The sequence below is a fragment of the Aulonocara sp. 'chitande type north' Nkhata Bay genome, linkage group LG14, assembly GCF_057382095.1.
Source record: "Aulonocara sp. 'chitande type north' Nkhata Bay isolate Kocher_YH1m ecotype deep benthic linkage group LG14, A_spYH_male_GT1.1, whole genome shotgun sequence".
NCBI lineage: Eukaryota > Metazoa > Chordata > Actinopteri > Cichliformes > Cichlidae > Aulonocara > Aulonocara sp. 'chitande type north' Nkhata Bay.
In genome coordinates this window covers 15,816,739-15,840,895 of record NC_141357.1, presented here as the reverse complement: position 1 = coordinate 15,840,895, position 24,157 = coordinate 15,816,739, and the positions used below count along the sequence as shown (strand labels likewise).

The 24,157-nt window shown below is 39.6% G+C and overlaps 1 protein-coding gene across 1 annotated transcript in view; it reads left to right on the top strand.

Annotated features, from left to right (window-relative positions):
- pcp4b (Purkinje cell protein 4b) overlaps positions 1 to 23,555 on the top strand; it is a 41,871-nt gene extending 18,316 nt beyond the window's left edge. Inside the window, exons 2-3 of the mRNA XM_086262791.1 lie at positions 9,243 to 9,294; positions 23,293 to 23,555. Coding sequence (XP_086118917.1) covers positions 9,243 to 9,294; positions 23,293 to 23,426 — 186 coding nt within the window. The 3' untranslated portion in view covers positions 23,427 to 23,555. The remainder of the gene's footprint in view (positions 1 to 9,242; positions 9,295 to 23,292) is intronic.
- The last annotated feature ends 602 nt before the right edge of the window (positions 23,556 to 24,157 follow it).

The window sequence follows — 24,157 nt, the reverse complement described above, 5'->3', positions numbered from 1 at the left end:
GGAGTGAGGAAAATAAAGGCTCGCTCTCGGCAGAATGAAAGGAGGGGGATGATTTAAAGGATTCTCTCTGAAAAACCTCCTCGCTCTCTTCCCGCTCCATCCCCAGATGAATGCCCAATCAGAGATAAAACATATTTACATTTCTCTGATGTGCAATGCGCTTATGGTATGCGCGCACTGGATTTTCTGCTATTCTGTTTAGGGGCACGTGTGCATGCAGGGACTCTTGTTTGCACTGTACGCGTATATGTTTTCTCCTTGCAGTACTGTAATTGAAAGCCCGGAGGCACAAAATTGCAATGCAGAAACAGCAGCTTTGCATGCGGTGCGCTGCAATCATAGTTTGTGTTTGTCAACTTCACCTAAAGGCACACATACACACACACATCAAAGCATTGTTTGCTGACCTTGTGTCCCTTTGAGTCTGTAAATGATTAATGAGACACACAATATGTATCTCTTTACTCTCTAGCTCCCTCATCATCATATAATTACTGTTTTCTTCTGCTTGATTGGTTTCTCATCTACTTGTTTGTTTCTCAGTGCAGGAAATTCAGTTTCTTGTTGTTCTCCTCCATCCTTTCTACAGGTGCACTGATTTTTTTTCGAGTGCAGGGTAATCTGCAACGTGAGGATAGCCCCCTTTTCCCCCTCAGTAATCTCACTCATCGAGCGCTGCTGTTATTGCAATTTACACTTGGCTCAGCTCCAGAGCAGCTCGGCCTTAATGGCTCCTCCTCTCTCCGTTGCACTCGAGTGTTATAGCTTCTCATCATCACCTCAGTGCTGAGCTAAGAACTCTTGCTATAAACACAATGACCTCAAGACGCTTCTTGAACTGTAGCCAAACTGTAACCTGTTAAACCCCGCAGAACCTGTTGTAACTTTAGTATTACACCATTATTATGGCGACGTTTACATTCATTGCAATTATTTGGTTGTGTCAGAGGAGAGATTCAAATGTTTCTATTGGTGCTAGACAGCATCAATAAAAATTAAATCAGAAATCAAAATTAAAGCATTATTGCAGACAAATGTGATATTCAGTCACTTGACCGAAGTGCATCTCTGAAAAGCAAATTAAAGTCTTTCCCTTCATTCGTTGTATCTGCATGACATTTGCAAATAAAACTCATAAAAAAAACACTCCACGGTTGTGAGATTACTCTCTATTTCTCCTATGTGCTTTTACGTACAGTGGCCACTTTAGAAAAGACAAATAATTGTGTCAGATGAAAACGGCTTTTGTCACGTATGTGCAACATTTTTGTGAAGTCTTTGCACTCAGCATGTGTACTGGAGAAATTTGGATAAAACATTTGGTCCAATGAAATACTGGATGGATAGCTCACCGTTGCTCTTGCGGACAACTGAGTTTTTCTTGACACGTGGTTGCACTTAATTTGCCTTTACATTAAGTTCTGTTGGCAGACGCACATTTTCAATATCGCTTGATCGCATTCATTTAATTGTGAGAAGTTAAAATGATGATCGAGATTAAAATTCGATTTATTGCGCGCCCCAATGTAGTAGCTGTTTGCTGTTACCAGGGTGCACTGTCACATACAACCACTCTGTGCACGCAAGCATGTCTGTATAGGTTAGGCAGGTTTGTGTTAGCAAATAGGGCACTGACAGAGTTCAGGTTTAGGTTAAACAAAGACTGGATGGCATGTAACAACAGCCCTCTGTTGGGACTCTCCTAATAGACCGGACAGTTTAAGTATAAACTTCCAAGAACCCCCAAAAAACACAGATCAGACTATTTCTGCACTTCCTAAACGGTAAATAGTTGGTCCATGATTCCACAGGGAGAATAAATCAGCAACTATTAGCCAGAAGGTCTTCTTCACAGTTTTTGCTTCCAACTCCTCAAGTCAAGCAACGCTTACATATGCACTGGTGTTATCTAAGAGAAGAGAGTCAGTGATTTCTACTGATGCCTTTAAAACCTCACAGTTGTTATTTCGTGCTGTAACTGTGGCTACCAGATTTATGAAAACCACCCTCAGACATACTCTGCAGCAATTTAGAAGATAAACAAGTAATTTTTTAACACACAGCGTATATTTCAGCAGTAACTGTGGAAAAAGTGAAATATTAATGCTGATGACTAAATGACGCAACAACCTCTCACTGAAACTTGAATTTACCATCTCAGCTTTAATCTCCAGTGTGCTTAGAGACAGACTGCAAACACCACCACGGTGGTTGCTGGACTAGTACATTTATTAACACTGCTTCCTTACATTGTATTGAATTTAACTGTCTGTATAATTGTTGGAAAACACAGATTAACTGCTATATAAATTCTTGCTGGAGCACGGCCATGAATGGTAAATGCTGTCATTTGAAATGTTGGCACTATCGGTTGGCTTTAAAGGACCATGAACAACAAACCCTTTGTGAAGGATATGAATGGTTATATGTAATTTGTAACCATTTAACAACCCTAAATGAGGTAAAAATGACTGACTTGCTTAGTTTATAATAAATGGAATGGACTCATATGCTACTATCTACTAATAGGCCTGCTGGACAGCTTTAGTGATACAAATAAATTAAAAAAAATATCTGCGAATGGTCGTGTTGTAATAAAGCTGTGATTTTACATCAACATTATAGCTCCAAAAGCAAACACGAAAGACTCAGGCCCATGAGCTTGAGGCTAGTTTTGTGTGCAGTGAGTACTGATGGAGTGCAACGCAGTCTGACTGTCCTCTTTTCTCCTAGTCAACTGGTGCCACAATAGCTTCTGGGAGCCACATGAGTGTATTGTGAAATATCAGCTCCAATAGCTCCAATGCAGGAAGCAGCTAATTTCATGGCTATTACTAAAGGCTGCAGCAGAGACTCAGTTACTCTCTTTGAACTGGGATTAGTAACGAGGAAGAACAAAACAGTGCTCTTATCTGGTCCTGATATTTGTTTGGCGCTGCAGGGGTGACTGGAAGAGAGCTCAGCTGTTTTATTCTAATGTGAATTTTAAAAGTCACTTCCCTTCAGCTTTCTCCTGACAGACAAATGCAAAAGTGAGAACAAATCAGGAACACATGTTGACAGGTAAGCATCACCTGCAGTGTTGTATGCACTTTTTTTTACACACTTGAAGTAATCCGTGTTTGTTGTGGTTTGAACTGCATCAAAGACCAGCCCTAAATTAGACTTTTCTTCCCAAAAGGCACAGCTGTGTTGTGTTTTGAGTTAGCGTGGATATTTCATACCCTCGCACCGCTCATGCTTCTCCTCAGCATCAAAGCACAGCGCACGCCGTTTGAAATTCATTGAAAGCATTGGATTAATAATGCAGGGAGAGAAGCTGAGAAAAGAGGATACGTAACGTGATGTTTTCTTGACTCCTCAGCTATTAAACCATGGAAACCCATCTGACATGACCGAATGGGAAACCTTTGACCGAGCAGGTGGATAGCTTTTAAAAGCTTGCAGTGAAAATAGCAGGAGCTAAATCCCCCAGGAGGCAGTCAGATACATGCTCCCTAAATGAAACCATTTTCTTTCTCTGTTTTGCTACCGTGGCTTCACCTCATTGTTTCCCACTGAATTTACAGGAGGTTAAAATAAAAATAATAAAATATGTATAGAAAAGAGATGAGTAAAATTAGAATAGAATAGAATGCTTTTATTGTCACTATACAGTTGTACAATGAGATACAGAGCATCTCCTGCTCAGTGTAAACATGCTGGGGGGTACAGTTCTGCAGCGCTATATACATATGGACAGTATTAACATAGGGAAAAAGATATATATATATATATATATATGTAAAATGTACAAGTATACAAGCCGTTTAAAAAAAAAAAGTAATATTTAATAAATAGTGTTGTGTATATACAGTTGAGTTATTGCACATAGAATTGGTATTGCACAGTGGTGGTCCATAGAGGAAGTAGGAAGAAAAAAAAATTGGGGGGGGATGTGTAATCGGTGCATGTGTGAGTTCAGGGTGGTTATGGCTTTGGGGAAGAAACAGTTTTTGAGTCTGTGGGTTTTTGTGTTGATGCACCTGTAGCGCTTCCCTGAGGGCTGAACATATTGAAACCAGGGTGGGAGCTGTCCTTGATAATGTTTGCTGCTCTGCTGAGGCAGCGGGAGGAATAAATATCCATCAGGGAGGGGAGAGGGCAGCCGATGATCTTTTGTGCTGCCTTGACTACACTCTGAAGCCTCACTCTATCCGACTTGGTGCAGCTGCGTACCATACCGTGATGCAGTAGGTTAGCAGGCTCTCAATGGACGAGCAGTAGAAGGTCAGCAGCAGGTTGGAGTTCAGCTTGTACTTCCTGAGGACTCTCAGGAAGTGCAGCCGCTGTTGGGCCTTCTTGACGACCGCTGAGATTATGTCTGTCCAGGAGATGTCAGCAGAGATGAGGACACCAAGGAACCGGAAGGTGTGGACCCTCTCCACACACTCCCCGTTGATGTAAAGGGGGGCCAAGTCAGCGCTGTGTCTCCTGAAGTCAACAATGAGCTCTTTGGTTTTCTTAGTGTTCAGTGCCAGGTTGTTTTCTGAACACCAGGCTGCCAGCTTCAGAACGTCTTCGCTGTAGTCTGCCTCGTCCCTTTGAGATGAGTCCGACTACCGTGGTGTCATCAGCAAACTTTATGATGAGAGTGTTGTTGTGGGTCGAACTGCAGTCGTGGGTGTAGAGAGAATACAGGAGGGGGCTCAGCACACAGCCCTGTGGGGAGCCGGTGTTCAGTGTGTGAGTGGATGCGATTGAATGTGGATGCGGATGTGATGCGATATGATATTGAATCAGTGCGATTCAATATCATATCAATAACTCTGCTAAGCATGGGTAAATAATGTCAAGCCCTGATGATAAGCACTATGCAAGTGAAGGCCCCGTTTCATTTTCTGTACTTTACTTTATCTTCAGTCCTCTTTTATGCTAGTCTTGCGACTAACTTGCTACCAAGCTGTATTTAGCTTAAACTCTGGAGACAGCCAAGATGCTAGCTCCAGTGATAAAAAGTTATCCCAGTACTAAAAGAGGCAAAAGCTGAGGTCCTTTGAACGAGTACATTAAATTTGCTCCAAAGCAGGTGAGTACCATAGAAAGATGTGTTAAAATGGTCCAAATCCACCATGAAAACTGCCCAAAACTAGCTAACGCCTCGTAGCTGTAGTAGTTTCCTCTCATTGAATGTCTATATGTGAAGCAGTTTCTTTTCATAACTTGCCTGTTTAAACTGCATTGGGATAAAGAAACATTACTTTAGTGGCACGACCACTTTGTTACAGACAGTAGCTTTCTACTCATCTTCACTAATTTGACACATTTATCTGATATATAACATGACTTGCTCTTTGGTTCATTGTACAAGCAGAACGTTTGGAGTCAATTTATAAATGTTTTATTTTGTTTTCTGTGGCTGCAGCCAGTAGTTGGTGATGGTTTATATTAAATGGCTACCTTTAATATTTAAATAGAAATACAATTAATTTGCGCAAACACTGTTAGAGGGGCATTCTTGGGTGACACAAGAGATCATCAAAACCTGCTTTGGCTAGCAGATAGTTTAATGGAAGATACCGACTTGGCTGCAAAGTGAGACTGTAAAAAGCATGTTGCAAGTAGGAAACAGATTTTTTTATCTTCAGGGTAAATTTTGTATCTTATTGTAACTAACACATTTCCAAAGAACCAAGTTTTAATGTAAAAATATATGTTCCTCACTTTACGTTGCATGTTTGCACACAACACAGAAACTACTGGTGACCATGGAAACCTGCTAGTGATAAAAGTAGTCACAAGGAGGTTTACTGTGCAGCATTGTTTACAACATTTTCAAAGCTAGGGACTGTCAGCAACCTCCAGCAACCACTTGCCAACCGGTCATGGAATTCACACTTTTCCCTAGCAACCAGAGGTTACCAGTTGATCATCAACCAATCACCATACCTGCTCGCATTGGGGTTGCTAGCAATGTCACAGCGACTGCCAGCAACCTCACCCAACCAGTTGGGGAATACAGCCAAAGCTTTTAAATGATCAGAATTGGTAAAAGGAATTGTAGCAAACTGGCATATTTAAAAAGCTGGAACTATGAAGTAATGTAAAAGTAAAATTTAATCTGTAACACATTCTGAAGATATAATCACTGCATTGATCTCTGAGGCATTTATTGACTTGTATTAGTAATAAGAGTTGCACTGAGTGAGAGCCCAAACTGTCTGCATGTTGATGGTTTTTGAGGTTTTTAAAAAAAGTCTTCCTTTAGCTAACAACCGGCTAACCAATCACAGGACAGAATCTTCCTCTGAACTATTACCAGTTATAATGCATGTTGGATGATCTGGTTTCTGGTCACTCCCACTTCAGGCTGAAAGTCTCAGTCCCCCACCCCCCCCCCCCGGGACCACAGGAGGCAGTCAGAGAGTGGATTGAGGTCATTTATCTTCCCAGTGCCAATGTTTGTAGACTACATCTTAACTGCAAAGGGAGGTATTGATCCTGCTCTCCTCTCTTTATCCCCTCCTCCTCGATACATAAGGGAGAAACGATCACAGCTCACACCCTGGTTATGAATATGAAAATGCATATTGTTGATGTTAAAGTGACATTGTAATTTCTGCAGTGATTTCCTGCAAGAAACTTACTCGACTGCACATGTCTGAGCTCAAATCGACTCACAGTGATTGCACGGGGGACTTTCGAGCCTTGCACCATGTGTGTGGCTTCAGATGGAAATCGCACTGCAAAAAAAAGTTATTAGCAGCAGAAATTTAAACTAAAAGTTTGCTAGTGAGCATTTCCTCCAGGGTGTCTACTTTCTGTGCATAATGATTTTTATTAAAGTGACAGTGAGTTAGGAGTGTTTGCACGCTCTCTCTCCACAGAACCCTTCGGTTGTGGCTCTGAAGATAAATGGGCCACCAAGGCGGGCCCAAACACAGGCCTGGGGATAGGGATAGCTAATACTGAATTAATTAGCATGGGCTGATATGGTGGAGCAGCAAACAAGAGGATCATTTGATGCTATCTGCTTTTAGCTCCATTAATTTTGAACACTGTAGGGAATGCTCTTCGTGTCAATAATTGAATGACAAAAATATATTTTTAAACAAGTAAATAAAAGTGCAGTGACATCATATTCATGCTTCCAGAGAAAAACTTTATTTCTCTGACAGGCTTAGTGCCCAGGGTTTAAGCGAAGTTAAGCTAACCTGCTATTTAAAAAAAATACAAAATGATATTTTATATCTTATAATATTTAATATTTAAAGATTATGAGTTCAAAAGCCAGGGAGGAGACCAGCTGAAAGCTCTGAACCCTATTCTTGTGAGACGAGTGGAGGGAGGAAGAAGATCTAAGAGTGCGAGGGGAAGTGGCAACCTGGAGAAGGTCAGACAGACATGGAGGGGCGAGGCTGTGGATGGCTTGAATGGCCAAAGAAACATTTTGAAATTAATGTGGAATTTAAGTGGGAGCCATTGAAGCTGTTGCAGAACAGGAGTGATGTGGTGAGTGGACTGTAGTGACAATACAAGCAACTGAATTCTGGACCAGCTGAAGCTTAAGAAATTATATAAATATATTTTTTAAAAATAGACATCTGCTGATAGGCTGTGGAAGTGAATTATCTTGCTTGCTTGACTAATCACCAACATTAAAGTATCAACTAAATGCTTTTTTTTTTTTTTTCAAAATAAAGACACAAAAAGATTTGTGATGTTTTTTTTTTAATAATATGAACGCACACAGCTTTACAAGGATGTCACAGTTTTTTTCATTGGACAACGACTGATCAAAATGTGTGCTGGCTTTTGACACTCAGCTACTCACCAAAAAAAAAGAGGAAAAAGCAAAAGGCTTGAGATGTTGCTCCTCGCTGCAGCCCATCCTCCTCCCTTCCTTTCCTTAATCCGTCTTTACTTCTTTTATTTGGTTCCTTTATGATGATGATGATGTGCCTTCTCTTCCTTGCTGTGCTGCATATTAAAAGCTATAATATGGTTCTAAGAATAGCTTTGCCTAATCTGCTCACTGTGATGAAGTGTCACTCTTATACTCTTCTATAATGTTTTACCCTTTTCATGCCTCTAATGCTGAGAGTACCTGTCTGGATCCCAAACACTTTAACATACAAATGAAGGCATTTTACTACCAAGAGCTATATAGTTGTTTTTTTCTTACATAAACTTGTTTTTATGACCGATATTTAAAAAAAAAGATGAACATTTATTTTCCCAGCAGACTGATATCTCATTACGAGGCAAAACTTTTCAAACTCCCCGGTGTTTGGGCTCACTTTATGTACACGCTGAGAAAATCACATGTTGTGTTGGCAGAAATGGGTATTACATACATTAACTGAGCGTGTGCGAGTGTGTGTGTGTTATTTCTCTAGAGATTAGTGCTTATTTGCAGTTTGATGGGGGAAAGCGAGTGTGTTTGGAATACAGAGTTAATATGATGTGGCAAATAAATGGCTGTTGGATAATGAGACATGGCATTTAGATAAATGTCGCTGCTTTAGTGTTTAAGGGCATAATGATAATGCTATATCAGCTAAGCGTGGCTATCTGTATTATGTAACATCTAGATTTTATTTATTTAAAGTGTATTTAGCAAACAGGTTGTTTTGGACCTGTGCAAAATACTATTGACTTGTTAATACTATAAACTGATGTGAAATGTGGTATTAGAATGAAGGTACATAATGTAATTGGACTTTATTATACAATAAAACTATACCTACAATGTACACATCCTCATTTAGTTGTCGTTTAAGCCCTTATTTAAAACTAAGGTTTAAGTACTTATCCAGCTGCATGAGGCTGTATAAGATATACTTATATTATCTCATAAATAGTGAGAAAAGAAAACATGTTGCTACTATTGTGACCTCTGTAGTGTCACAGTGACAAGTCATAGTAAAGAGCAACCCCTCAGGTACTGTGTCAGTCCCTGTCTTACTGTAAACTGTCTCTACTGTCACGGGCTCCTTGGTCCACAGGGCCTGCACTGCCCAGCCCACGTGGCCACATTTAAGACCCCCTCTGGCTGTCATGGGGAAGGCGTGCCAGCGCAGCCTCCAGTATGTCAGAAGCAATCATGAGACTGGGTCTTAATAACCAATAAGAGCACAGACCAGTGGCACGTACTCAGGCCCTTTGGATACAAAGACAGGATGCTGTCAGAGTAAAGTCTGGTGGATTAAAATGAGAAGAAATCTGCGCTCCACTGACTCATTTTGTTTTTTGTATTGCAGAGACAAACATCTGGAGCTGCTGCTGGCAACAATAAGACTTCTGGAGGACAAGGTAAAAAAAGTCACAAAACGATATGTTTGTTTGTTATTTCCTTTGGAATATACTTGGACATTTATTTTAGGGGAAACAAACTGTTGGTTTAGGGGAGAGGAGATTGGAGTTTACAGTATAGGATGGTTTTAGAAGACAGATGACAGTAGATGGACAGCAACAAGGAGAGAAGGACATGCACAAAGACACAAATTCACCTCAGGCTTTCCATCAGATCTGTTCTTACAAGAGTTCAGGGAATGATGTCATCATATATAACATGGAGAACATTTGATAAATGTCAGAGATTATGTGATTTTTATCAAATTGTTCCTTATTATTCAGAACAATATAATAATCTCTTCCCCTGCTTGACAGAAGATCACCTTGTTTATATTGCTTATACTTTATGGCTTTACATTATTTGACAAAGAGGTTTGTTTGCAACTTTGATATCCTGATTCAGCTGGAAAAAAACACCCTAAAAACCAGGAGACAAAAGTGAGATGACCACCAGTGTCTGTAAACACACTTCTCTGATGATTGCCTCCCTGAGCAGAGACAGACGGCCTGTATGAGTTCAGTCCTGGGGGAAATAAAGCACAGCTCTGTGCACCGAGCACGTTACAAATCATGTTTATTGTTGAGCTTTCTGTCATTAAACCCATCACAGCAGAGCAAATAAAGGCTTCAACGAGAGAACTAATATCCTCCCAGCTTTCACCTTCTCTAAATCATGGCGCTGATTTGATGCCCTGACTCAGCAGCGCATCACGGATTGAGATGGGACCAAGTAGGCTGCGCTATTTTTATGAGATAAAACAGTGAATCTCGGATCTTATTCACTTTATTTGTGGGAAACTGCATTAAAACTCAACAGCACCGCTGTTACACTGACACCTGTATGTCACAAATCAGATATGTTAGTCATGTAAAAACTTCTTTTTTTTTTAAATGAAGTAGAGACTGCTTTAATTAGGCATGCCACACTCAGAAGTCCTGAACTCACAAAAAATAAATCACTTGGAGCTATATTTTCAAACCATAGAAATTCGTGAAGACGTGACGTGTTCTGTGCAGCAACAGCTGCTCTGTAAAAGGATACTGTCGGTTGCTCCCAGATTTTTAACACTAGATGCATTTCCTGGTGCAACCCCCAGGGGATTTGTGTCTCCACCCGGGGATCTTTTGCTTGTTAGGCGAATGTGTAACTAGTACACAGTGGAGCAGTTTTGTATGTAATCACAAAGCACGAAGTACAACAAACACAAGGCATTAAAGAAAGTTCAAAGTAAAACAGGATGCTAAACAGTAGCCATGACAGAGAGAGGAGAACAGGCATCATCAGAAAGATTATGAGAGAGAGAGAAAGATGATGACAGAGAGAAAACACTTGTGGAGCTAAAACTGCAACTCATAAAAATCAAAACATCACAGGAAACATAGTTAAAAACCTGATGCCAAACAAAGCAAAGCAGACAAAGCAGTCGTGGTATGTCTGAAAACTCGAACAAAAGAGAGATGACTGTTGATGGTTCCATGTATTTCTACACTTTCTTTGTCTTTCCTAGAGAACCAATCTGGTTAGTTGCTAATAGATGGCCACACACCTTCTCTACTTTTAAGTCATTTACATTTGTGCACATGTAAATTGGGCCTCATTTGTTGAATGAAGATGGTAACACATTCGACTGTTAGAAGCATCACCGCTCTGTCCCTGATGTCAGCATCATAAACCCAGGGGTGCAGCTCCTTGTGTGTATAAACACCTCAATAGGAAAGAAAACTGGAAGCGTGCGATAATGAGTTTGCGTCACCACTGACGCAAACTAGAAAATGTTTTGTTTTTTCATTCTAATCTATAGTAAGTAGGAAACAATTCTTAAGCTTTCTGTTGGTAGAAAGTCTAATAAGGATGTCCAAGCAACCTGAAGAAGTACCTGAAACCGACGTCACTGCAGTGGTTAAATTTGGAGCCATTGTTCATACATGTAAAAAAACAAACCAAACAGACGGCCAGTTGACCATTATACAACCATGAAATGTTTGTTGGGATTACAAACTGAACTGAACTGAATGGATAAAAATGAATTGTAGACTCAAACTAAGACTCACAATCATACAGGAATCAGACTCCAAAATCACAGAAATTCAAACAACAAAATTCAGAAACACAAAACCCAAAGGTGCCAAAAAAGTGGCCAATATGTGGCTGGCAGAGTGCAGACCCAATTGAAGATCTGGAGACACGACCGAACTTTGAACAGCATTTATTGCCAGAGCTTGGGGAGCGAAATACTCTATGCAGAAACTCAGACTAACCAGGAATCAAGCACTTGCAAGTTACAAAACTGAACACGCACACATGGGGGAAAGTATGACAACGACAAAGACCAGAGGGAGACTCGGACAATAAATACACAGGAGGGAATCACGGAAGACAGGAACTCAATGCACATGAGACAAAGGACTATCAAAATAAAACAGGAAACATAACAAACTCAGAAACAGACACTAGAAACAGGAACAGAACACAAACGTGACTGAAAGATGACTCACCTGAGACAACTAACAGAGAGACCAGAGAGCGAGACATAACAGGGATCACAGAATAGAATAAGAAGATAAACACATGCACACTATGACCTAGACAAGAACCTATGAACTAGACGGACCAAAGTTAACCAAATACAGTGACAAAGGCTGACTACTCAAAGAGACAAGACAAGGGGCAGGTGACAAAAGAGGGGACAGATACAGTTCCAGAAATAAGAATATAATACAATGGAAATAACCTTAAACTCGAAACACAGAATACCATAGGACTAAAACCGAAAACATTTCATTAGACCAAAAATAATTCCCAAACCTCTAAAACTCAAAGGAATGGCCCAAAAACCTAAGATGCAAACACACACCGACGTTTGTTGCATTACACACAGGCAGTATTGTCAGAAAATATTACAGTTTATGTGCAATTAGTTGATGAGTGTGATGGTGAGGTTTTTTTTTTTGCAAAGATAATGATGTATTGTATAGATAAAGTTACATAAAGCAACTTCAATTCAGTTTTATTTCTATTGGATCAAATCACAACAGCAGTCGCCTCAAGGCACTTTATATTGTAAGGTAATACAACTTCAATAGAATCAAAGCAAATCTTTTGTTCCAATGTTTCAATTTCTTATATTATCCACCTGAAAGAGTTAGAAATACTTAAGGGAGTAATCTGCCTGGAAAGTGCGTTTGAAAAGTGCATCCTCATTTGCGATTGAGAGAAGCTTGGAACCAAGTTCACGCAGCAGCTGACCCCGTCTAAAATAAAACAAAAAGTCGCTCCAATTAAACCGAGCTGCTGTTTCAGCTACATTATTCACCAACAGCAATTAACGGGATTATCTCGAGCAGGGTGAACACTGTGATGCAGGAGACTAATTTTTCACTGCCTTTAAAATTCAGCTCTAGCATTTCACTCACTTAATGAAAAGAGAAAGTGAAGGAAACTACACGGCCCGCAGTACACATACACAAACACAGAATGCGCCTTTGTTGTCTGACCTTGAAAATTAATTTGAAGCCTGTAAAAACTGCTTTCCCAGCGTGTCTGAAGTGTGTTTCTTAATACACAGAGATGTGGGGGGAGAGAGAGAGAGTGGGCGAAGGGGGTGGGGAGGGGGAGTAACGCTGCTATTGACTCGCCCACAGCACAGTCTTTAGAGGCAACCTCTCACGGGCTCAAGGACAGCCACAAGCAGATGTATTCATATGCACTGGAACTCATTTTGAACTGGGTACATTTAAGTACATGCAGCTGTGATGCACCTCAGAGATGCAGAAGGGGCTGTTTCCCTGATACCAGCGGGTGGAGGATGCAAGTGTTTACTGCAAAGATAAGGACGCCAGATTGAATGTTTATCAAGTGGATACAAATGAATCTTTTTTCTGCTTTTCTGCATAAAGAGCTAGAGAGTGCTGGCTGCTGGTGCTCATATATTTCACTCTTATTAAAAGAAAGTGATTCAGAAAGTGACACAACAGGCTCTTATTGTTTTAAACGTACAAAAAAAGTCTGCAGAGTGATAATAATGTGCAAAACCTGACATAGATAAAACAGAAGTAACTGCAAATGATGTTGATCAGAAGAGGTCATTTGCAGGGTGTCCTATCTGCTATTTGTTAAATATATAGCTGGAATATTATTTATTTTCATGATGCAACATGATGAAATTTTGCTAATTTTACTACTTTAGTGCAAAACCATCGTAAGGTTTGTTTATCTAACCGCAGAGGAACCTGGACCTTCATTTGAGGCTTTTAGAGTTTGATGTGTAAACTAATCTGTAATTATATTTCTTTTCAAGGTTCACCTCATTTACAGAATAATTCAGCCTGTTTAGCTAAAATGACTAAACTTAAACGTGTAAAATACAAAACTTTTCACTTTAAAGTTTTTCAGTTAGCTTCCCTGTAGCCATTTAATTTGAGAAATTCATGTATTATATTGACATTAACAGTGCTTGAAAGAGAGTAGAGTCAAAGCAACTGTGAATGTGTGCGATTGAATGATTCAGACAATGAAAACCTTACAAAAGAAACATGAGATTGGTGTGCATTATGCTCAAATTGTAATAGCAGCTAGGTGAAGAGCACAGCCAGGCACATTTTTATAATGTCACATGTAGGAGAGTTGTGCTTTCAGGGCTTGAATACACGGTTAATGCTTTTGAAAGGGCGTATTTTAACCCCAGCCTTTATTCAGCTATACAATACCTGAACACAACCAGGCAGTTAAACTGAAAACATTAAACTATTAACAGTAAAAATTAATATTACTATTGTTTTTTTCACTACGCACAAACCTCATTGTCCTAGGTGAAAGGCCTCTGTTTTCATTCTTTCATCCAACTCATTTATGCTTCGTCCACAACAGGTTGACTGTAGTGACTTGCATTTTAAATAGTTATTTAAGTCTTTCAGATTTCAGAAATCTATCCTAGCGTTGACATTTTTTTATGTTTTCATGGCAAACAGGGAGAAAAAAATCACTTCCCAACTCAACTCGCATCTACGCAACTTAGTTAGTTCTGATTGGATCTCGTCTCCCTTGAATTTCATCTCACTTCTACTGGTTGACAAATGTATCAATACATTTTTATCATATTTTTTGTCCTTTTTATTTAGTTACAGTCTTGTTGTAATCAGAAAAAAAATTCTTGTTGAAAATTATTCTTCAAGGAAATTAACAGTTTTTTTGGTCCGATCTCTATAAACCCTACAGATGGTCGTTTTGACGATGTCTACATATCTAAATTTATTGAGCTGCTGCCATGTGATTGGCTGATTCAATATCTGTATTAATGAGTAGTTGAACAGGTGACGGTGTATATTGAAGTCAGTGTACTATTCAGAACCTTTTAGTGGGCTTCTGTGACATTGGCAGACGTGGTTGGAGTCCAGATGTCATGTGTTTGTACCATATGTTTCATTTCTTCAGTGACCTTATGAGCCCAAGTACGACACAGACTGTCCCTGCCACTGAAACAGCTGTTAGTACCACAGCTTTACATGATACTTCATGAACAAACCACACTGACAGTAGCAGTTAAGGATGGGGCACAGTGATGCTGTCATATGGGAAGTGCCCCCTGTTATCTGCTTATTCATGTGGGACATGACACATGAAAACAGCTCAGTTACCTCATGTAAATGTTAAGCTTGCAAAGTAATGTTAAAGAACAATGTGGAACTGCTCCACCAACGGCCCCTCCCCCTCGTTTCAAACAGGCACAGGCGTAATTTCAAGTGGGCTCACCTTAGAGATCAAAGTCATCCTTGTATAATTAGCTTGTGACAAGCCCTCAAAGTGAAGATGACCCATTTTCTACATACTTTTTAATTAGCTTTACTGTACTAAATTATAACCATAACGAATTCTTCCTATTCTGTTGGATAATGTTATTGAATGCACACTGTATTTCTGTTTCAGGAGCTGAAAACACAAACAGTATTTCTTCTTCAGGCCTTTGAATGCACCATGTTTTCTGGCTTCCTCTTTCAAATCTGATGCCATGTGCAAGTAGATTACACAGATGCTTCCTTGCCAAAGAAAGAGAAAAAACATTAAAATAAAAAGTAGACTTAAAGGGGAAAACCGTACCAATCGATGCTGACATGGTCCTCCACGTTTATGCGCATATCGATCGTCTCTCTCGCGGTTTTCTGCGCCTCTCTAGTGTCTCATGGCCTCAGGGGTTGACGATGTTTCCTTGACTTTCACGCTGGCTTTAAACTGTACACACACATTTCTACCCACATAAATATATATGCACACAGTACATATGAGGATTTTTCATGGCTCCAAATGAGTCTTTGTAGGGTGACTGCAATTGAGCACAACTGATCTGGGAACAGCGTGTGTTACCTTACTTAAGATGCATTTTCCTTTCTTAAGGAGTCTTTTTTTAGTTATCTTTTGAAATTTAATAGACAAAAAATGTGAAAAATATTTTGTATGTTCACACAAATGAAAATTGACTTAAAAAAATGGTTATATTATTTCTATTGCGCTTTGTTCTTTGGGAGGCTAAAACCTCTTGGGAGGTTCTGTTTGTGTGCACCATATATCATAGTTAAACAAAATTCTTTCAAGTCCAGATCTTTCAGCAACTCTGTTATTCGTTTTGTGTAAAATTTAGAGGTGCCATGGTAAAAAATGCCAAAAACGTTTAAAAATTCTGACTGGCTTGTTCTGATAGCTGGAGGACATTTCTTGCTTCTTGTCTATCTCAAGGATTCCCAGTCTACTTTAAGCTTCACAGGTGTATATGTGGCAATTGCACTACTGGGTCCATTTGGATAAGGTGTCTCTTTACTGCGTCTTATCTCTTGCTATGCAAATCAGACGCCAGAGTATGCCTCCCCTTGTGTCACCTGATCAATATTACTGATAGCATTGTATAATGATACAGTCCAGGCCACACTTTAGACTCTTAAGCTCAATTTATGATCTTATATGCTGTAAGTGTCACTGATTCAAGTTACATACTTGACAAATAAACCTCCATTCACTGTGACATCTACTGTTGATGATGCCAACATAGCAGAATCCCAACAATGCTTTATATTGTAAGCTACAGACCCACAATAGTTAACAAGAACGCAAACAAAAAGTAAATACAAATCTCATCCTTTCAGCACCAGAAGCAGCATTTTACTATTTTGTAACCCTTTTTTTACAGCTGTGTAACACCTGTGAAGGGGCTGTCGGGTGTTTCATTGTCACCCCTGGTATTCACTGCATATTCCTGCCAGTTATAATTCCTGGTGTGTTGCACACTGCTTTCTGAGAATAAGACCCAAAGTGAAGAATTTAGAAGCAAAAGATCTAGATTGTTTTTCTTCACTAAGTTGGTGGAAAAATGTGTTGCATTTTTCTATTTTGTGGCATTTGAGAAATAGATGCAGTGATTTTGTAACACATGGAAATAAAATTTCTACAATTCTAATGAGATTGAAAGTCAATGTTTGACACAAAAACCTTCACTTTCAGCAACACAGCCTGAATCAAGCCCGAGTCAAGCTTTCTTGTCATTCCTCTAAGTCGTCTTCAGGAATGGTTCTCTGGCTTCTTGAAGGACATTCAAAGCTCTTTATTGGATGCTGGCTGCCTTTTATTCTGTTCGCTGTCAAGACGATCCCACACTGCTCCAGTAATGTTGAGGTACTTTTCTGTGTTCATATTTCCATCAGATTTAAAGGGATCTCCAACACCACTGGTTGAAATTGATCCCCATGACAGAACAGCCACAGTGTTGTGCAGATGGCTGTAGATACTCACCTGTCTCCTGACCTCCTCCATACATACTGAAGATGATTTTATCCAGAACATTCGATTTTGGAACCATCACTCCATCAGACCTGACAGTGTCTTTCAGTCCAGCTCTTGTGTAATTTAGCATAGCTCATCTTTTTTTCTCCTTGTTTCACCTCCTTAAGAATGGCTTCTTTGCAGCCACCTGTTCACTGAGAAGATTTCAGATGGGGGTTTAGTGAGAAGGAGTTAAATCAACTGAAGGGAAAGATGCGTCTCTCGGGTCCTGTATTGGATTATTATTATTTTTCCTATTTCTTAAGGACATTACTTGCAGATACTGGTTTTCCGCTGTAGTCTATTTTAAGCCAGTTCCTCTTTTATCCTTTTTGTCTAGTTACTCAGACTTTGTAAGAACACACTGCAGGTTGTAGGTTCAATTAAAGAAATAGGAGCAAATTATGTGTCTTTGTGGCGTGCTGCTAGCAACAACAGCAAAAATATGCAGCACAGACCATTTTACTCACAGATGTAATAACTTGCTGCAGTAACGTGGGCTAAAATAGCCGTCTACATGCTGTGCGAAAACTTAATAAGTTCTACTTTACTTTCAACAATCACTTTCTTTTGTCTCAAGGTCTGTAAGCCTTCTTTCATGTCTCTCGTCCCCGGCTCACACAAATCCCTCTCATGGCTCAACTGGTTTTAAGCAGTGAAATCAATAAGATGTCCCAACTTTCAGTGGGCTTCAAAGCGGCTTTTAAAAGGCATTCTGAAAGAAAGCCAACCAAGGAGGGTCTTATCATGACTCTTATGAATCTATTCCATTTAAACTAAATCACCTTAGCTTCAGACCTCATAGCAATTAGGCCTAAATTTCAGCAGATACCACACAACAGCACCATGGACTTGTTTATTTATTCTTTTACTTGCTGAAAGTACTAAACCAGACGAGCGGGTGCGGCACCCCGACAGCAGATATTACAGGGGTAATGGGTTTGATGATCTGTAATTTGTGTCGTGAGCAGGAGATGAATCCACAAAGTGAGGAGAATGATCTGTCACTGTCACATTCAGCCGTGGCTTCCTGTCTCATAAAACAGAAGAAAATCCATCCTAAAGACTCCAAGCATTCATCGGGATGACGACGACGTGTTGGGTCTGTGCAAAACTCCAGTTTGCAGTTGTTGATTGCAGAGAGAAACTAAATGTTGCCATGGTAATGCCATTTTTAGTGGGTTTTATTCTCTATTTAGTTTTAGAAGTGAGAATAACAGAGATTGAAGCAGTGGTGTACAAGAAGCAAATGAAACACAATGACAGTGGACAAACTGGGGGACATATGCATGGCAGACAGGCAGAGCTCATGAATGGGTGGGATGGGTGGATGAGAGTCGAGTGATTTGAAAAAGATAAGAAAGTCTGAGGGTGAACAAACCAAAGAATTCAGCTGCTCGTGTTGACAGAGGAAACTAGAAACGTGGGAATGTGTCTGAGAAAATCACAAATTCTAACAGGCTGAAGCTCAATATGAGGATGAAGGAAGGAAATGTTCCCAATAAAAGCACACAAAGTATTAAATGTAGATATTACAAGACATGTTTATATTTTTATCTGTACTGTATTGATTTATCCTTGTATTAATTCTCTTATTTACTGTATGTATTTATTAGTTTATTTTTAGATTAATTAACCTTTTCTTTCTTTTTTTAAATGAATTTTTTTTTATAATCATCCAAACAAAGTGGGCGAATGAGTGGGTCAGTCATGCAGCGTGCGTGACGGCTGATCGACAAAACACAAACAGCGAGTCAGGGCATTGCTAATGAAGGTGCTTAGGTAACATAGCTGACATGTGGCTCTGACTGACATGACTAGCGGCGAACACAGAGGTGAGCCCATTTGCTTTCAGTAATTTGGAAGACGTGTTTTTTTTCCTCCCTTGTTAATAATGTTCATAAATCTTATTTTAAATACTTTTTCATTACTGCTCTTAATTCACTATAGCAGTTTCCCCTCAGGCCCACAGAGAGCACAAAGGATAAATGTCGCTACCATTATGTCACCCATTAGTTTCCGAAGTCCTGTTTTGACTTCCCACTATGAAAGTAAGCATAAGTCGTTAGCCGATGAGCATACCACAGAAAATCCTCCATTTTGAAACATGTTATGACCAAGACTTTAAAAAATAGGCTGAAGTTTTTATTCAACATGGCCCAAAATGAATGACTGAGACCATAAACTCAACAGTGTTTACAGAGGTCGGGGCAGAAAGCCATTTTTATGCAACCACATCTGTCACCATCTGGTGGCCTTCAAACACGCTTCTTTTTTCAGACCTTTAAAATTGAAGCTACATCCATGCAGGATCGAAGTAGCACAGTGTTAGTAAAGTACTGTAAATCGTGCTTGCATTAGCCAATGGGCATCAACTGTTTCATTCACGTTTCCTTGCTCTGCAGTTCTCAACTCACAATGATAGGAGTGGTATAGTTTCTACATACTTGGACAAATGTTGATTAAATTGACCAAAATAGCATCTTTTGAGACATGATATTGAAAACTAGAATAGTAACTTATCCATTTCTAAACAGGTTTGACTTTATGTCTACTGTGCTTATGCACTAGTATTGAAACTGTCCCAATTACTCTCACTGGTGCAGCCTCCTTGGTCCATGTACGATATACAGTATAATTCACTGTATAGTGAGAAAAGCCAGTTTTGGTTACAGCGTTAATTTTGCCCATTTTTGTCCAAAATACACGTTTTCCTACGTTCACACTGCAGGCGAAAGCGCATCAAATCTGACTTTTGTGACCCTATGTGACCCATATCCGATCATGGTATGACAGTTTGAACAGCACAAATCAGATATTTTCCAATCCGACCTTGGTCACTTCTGATACTAAATCCGATACATATCTGATGTTGTAGAAAGCGACTGCTGTTTAAATCCCTCTTTTACTTCACTGACGCAAGACAGAAGCCAATTATCAGCGCCGGAGAAGACAAACGAGAAAGCATGGTGGCCATTGTTAAAGCACGGGCTCTCTTTTTTCTCAGTGTCCTTCTTTCTCTAATTAATTTGTCAAAATTCTGTCGGTTACGATTGTGCAGAAATTGCAACAACACCCACTAGCTCTGTAGCCGCCATTTTTACTTCCGTAAACAGAACGTGTTGTGTGTGAACGTAGCCTAATACACGGCCATCCAACGACAACTGCTGTGAGGTTAAAATGAATATTCCCTGAAATGTGGTTGATGCCAGTCGCTGAAAAAAAATGATTGCTAAAGCCACGGTCATGCAGGCCTACAGATCACTCAGTGAGCCCCTTGCAAATCACCTGTCACTAGTGAAATTGTTTTTCTGGGTTCAGTTTACAGAGGTCTTAATGTGATATGTATGAATACGATTCTATGTTTGTCTGTAGCTTTAAAGGAGTAGAACCTTCGATGCCACTTGGATTCTTAATCAAATCTTTTAGCAGTTTTTGCAACATAAACTGACCGCATTCAACCAGGACAAAGAGATTTTAATGTATTATAAAAAGGTCAGCTCTTTGATGGATGCATTTCTGACTCAAACAAGCTGGACTTGATTTTTTTATGATTTAGCTGAGCTTGACATGATCCCTTCAAGCACTTGAAGGCAGCATCAGATCAGATCCATCCTTTCACCTTCCTCTTTAGACAGACAGTACAGATCTCATCCAGTCGTACTGCAAAGATTACGAACATGTTGACACGGCAGAGGGCACAGCTCAATAGGTAATGCCGCTGGGATGAAAACAGCAGGCATCAGAGCGTTGGAAAATTCAATATCAATTAATGCTGGATTCAAAGTGCGACTTGATATAGAGGTTAGTGTTTTCTCCTTGAGCAGCAAGAGAGAGGTACTCAAGTTCAACCTCAAGGGAACCCAAGGATTAGCTGCACGGTCAATACACGAGTCGCTCCTCTGCTCTTCTGTCGTGTGTTTCTCTGCTGATCAAACTGGAGACAATCAATGTTTTGCAGAAGTTTTGTAAGGCAGCAAAATGCATTAGACTTCATGTGGAGCTCTGCTGGTGACTCATTAGTTGCTCAGAAAAATAAAATGGCTAAAACCACCTAACTTGTGGTTGTGTTTGAGGATCGTTAATCATCACAGATGCAAAATGGTAAAAATTGTATACAGTTATTCTTTACATGGCAAAAACAATGCTATGATTATTATTTTCAGGAGGCCTGAGAGACTTTTACTTTCTTCTAGACTGTTATTCTTGGTGGCAAAAGTTGTTGTTGTTGATATATGTTGGAGCCACAGTGAATGCTGCTTGAGAAAAATCTTCTGATAGCCTCCCTTCATATAACCTACAGGGAGGAAATCATTTTAATCACCAAAACTCTTCTCTGTAACACCACAGCTATTTTCATCTGCTCATTTACTCCTCGATCGGCTATTTATTCATGTTTCTAACCGTTTGTCAGGTAATAAAAATGCACAAATGCTTGTTGACCATATTAAGGACAATAATAACAATAACAACCAGGTTTTTAAAACCTAGTTAAAATACATACTACATATTACCCTAAAATTATGCAGTTAGATATAACTAAACGTTTTTTGGAATGACATTCAAATGCTTTGTATTTTCCACTGTGTAGAAATTTAAAATGATAACCTAACACTGATTTGATTTTGGTATATATATACTCTACCAGTCAAAGGTTTGTCACACATTTTCTTTAATAGTTTTTCTTTATTTTCATGACTATTTACATTGTAGATGAATGAACACATGAATTCTGTAGTAAGCAAAAAAAGCGTGGAATAACTCACAACATGTTTATATTTTAGATTCTTCGAAGCAGCCACCCTTTTTCTTTGATTACTGTTTTGCACACTCTTGCCTTTCTCTCATTGAGCTTCCATGCATGTAGAGATCATCTGTTCACCTTTTCTGCGTCGCACAAACAAACGGTGGGTGGAACCAAAGATCTCAAATTTGGACTAATCAGACCAACGCACAGATTTCTACTGGTCTAATGTCCATTCCTTGTGTTTCTTGGCTCATCTCTTCTGAGATTTATATAATATAAGACATATTTAGAATTATTGTTTTCTTTGCTACATAATTCCATATATCTAGCTTCATATATTTGATGTCTTCAGTATGTACCTACAATGTAGCAAAAATAAAGAAAAAACATTAAATGAGAAGGTGTGCCCAAACTTTTGACTGGTAGTGTGCATATATATGATCTGCTTTCACTGGGATTACAGTCGTGGCCTTTTTGCCAGTGTTGGTTGAGCTCCAGATAGGATTAAGAACTGGTTGTCAATTTATTTCTTGCACTCTGCCCGATTCCCTCACAGAAGCCCTGCTCCACTATTATTTACCCATATCATATGATGTTGTGACAGAACTCTGTGTGTTTCTGTGTATGCTACATATTATCTGTGCATGTGAGTGTCATCATTGCAAAAGTCTTTTAACAGTAGCAGGAAATACCAAAAAAAGCATCTTTAAGTATCTGTAACAGCTACACTGTCAAATGTTTTCAGTCAAACTTTTCGGCTGTGCCAAAAGATGTGGTCTGATCTGTAACTACTGAGTACTCAGGTAATAATGTAGTAGTTAGTTACAGCAGTATTACATAAGCTGATGTTGACAGATTATGAGATCAAGCCAGCTATGTCCTGCCAACGTTCACACTAGACTAGTTGTCTACACATTACTACTTCAGGTTACGGAAAAGACCACAGCTTTGGAAATCAGCACCTGTGTGCATGCCTTTTCACCTTGGTAATGCTCTGTTGATCTGTACCTATGAGCCCAAATGAAGGCCGAACTGCTAACAAAAGCCTAAACTTTACTCATGTCCACACAGTGCTGATCATATATAGCAGATGTCTTGAAAGACCTTATATGACCATTAAGTCATGCAAACTAACAGAAGCAGTGATCTCTCTACAGTAAGCACTGCCTTGTTATCGGGATATGCTGATGAGGCTTCAAAAAACAACTTTTTAAATTCTAAATGTTGATCCAAAAACGGTCCCGCGGAGATGTCAATAAGTGGAAAAATACAACTTGACCTCTGTCCTTAAGGTTGCTAATCTAAAATCGCTTTTCAGAGCAGAGGCCTTACCTGACCGTGGGATAAACTCCAACTTTGTCCACACTGATGAAAGGTTCAAACACCTTTTCATTTTCCTTTCCAGATGCATCCAAAACGGATGTGCCAGAGGACTTTGACATCGACTTGGACGACCCAGAGACTGAAAAGGCAGCCGTCACCATCCAGTCCCAGTTCAGAAAGTTCCAGAAGAAGAAGAAGTGCGATGAAAAGTCCTAGTGAGCACCATGTTGCTCTGTCACTGTGTGCAGGGACGGCGGGCGGAAGTGACGGCACAGCGACGACGGTGTGACATTTGCATGTAAAACAAATTCATACCAGTTGGAACTCAAAGGGTTGCGATGGGGCTGGGGGTGGGGTGGGGGGTGGAATGCAATAGCCTGTTAATCATATAACATGTCTGTGAAGTTTCCTTACCCTATAATTATAAATGCTATTATTTAATATTCGACTACTGTATCAATAACTAAGTAATAGAGTAATAACGATATGGTTTCTGTCCTGCCATATATGTCCCGTATATCATAAAGTCTAGCTGGTGTTTGTGTTAGAATATGTTTTTGTACTTATATTTCCCCTCACCATCCCTTTCTGTACTGCTTTAGACCGTGTTTCCCTAAAAGCACCTGTATTCATAGTGTGGGTGGACTAAAAGCTAATGTTAGAGTGAAGGCTGTTTTAAGGAAACCCTGCCTGGAGCTTTTTCATTCCGAGCATAATATTTCATCCAGAGGCATTTTTATTTCTTACCTGCATGGTACTATCAAAATGTGTATCAATGTAAATTGAATAAATAAAAACTCTGTGTGGAAACTGTGCTGAAATGTGGCTGCTGAATTGTTGCAGTATGCGTAGGGACTTTTACTCTGTCTGCGAATAGAAACTGTTCTGAATAAGCTTGGCCTAATGTATTCCCTTCTCAGCTTGATGACCTTCTCTGTGTAAAGCCA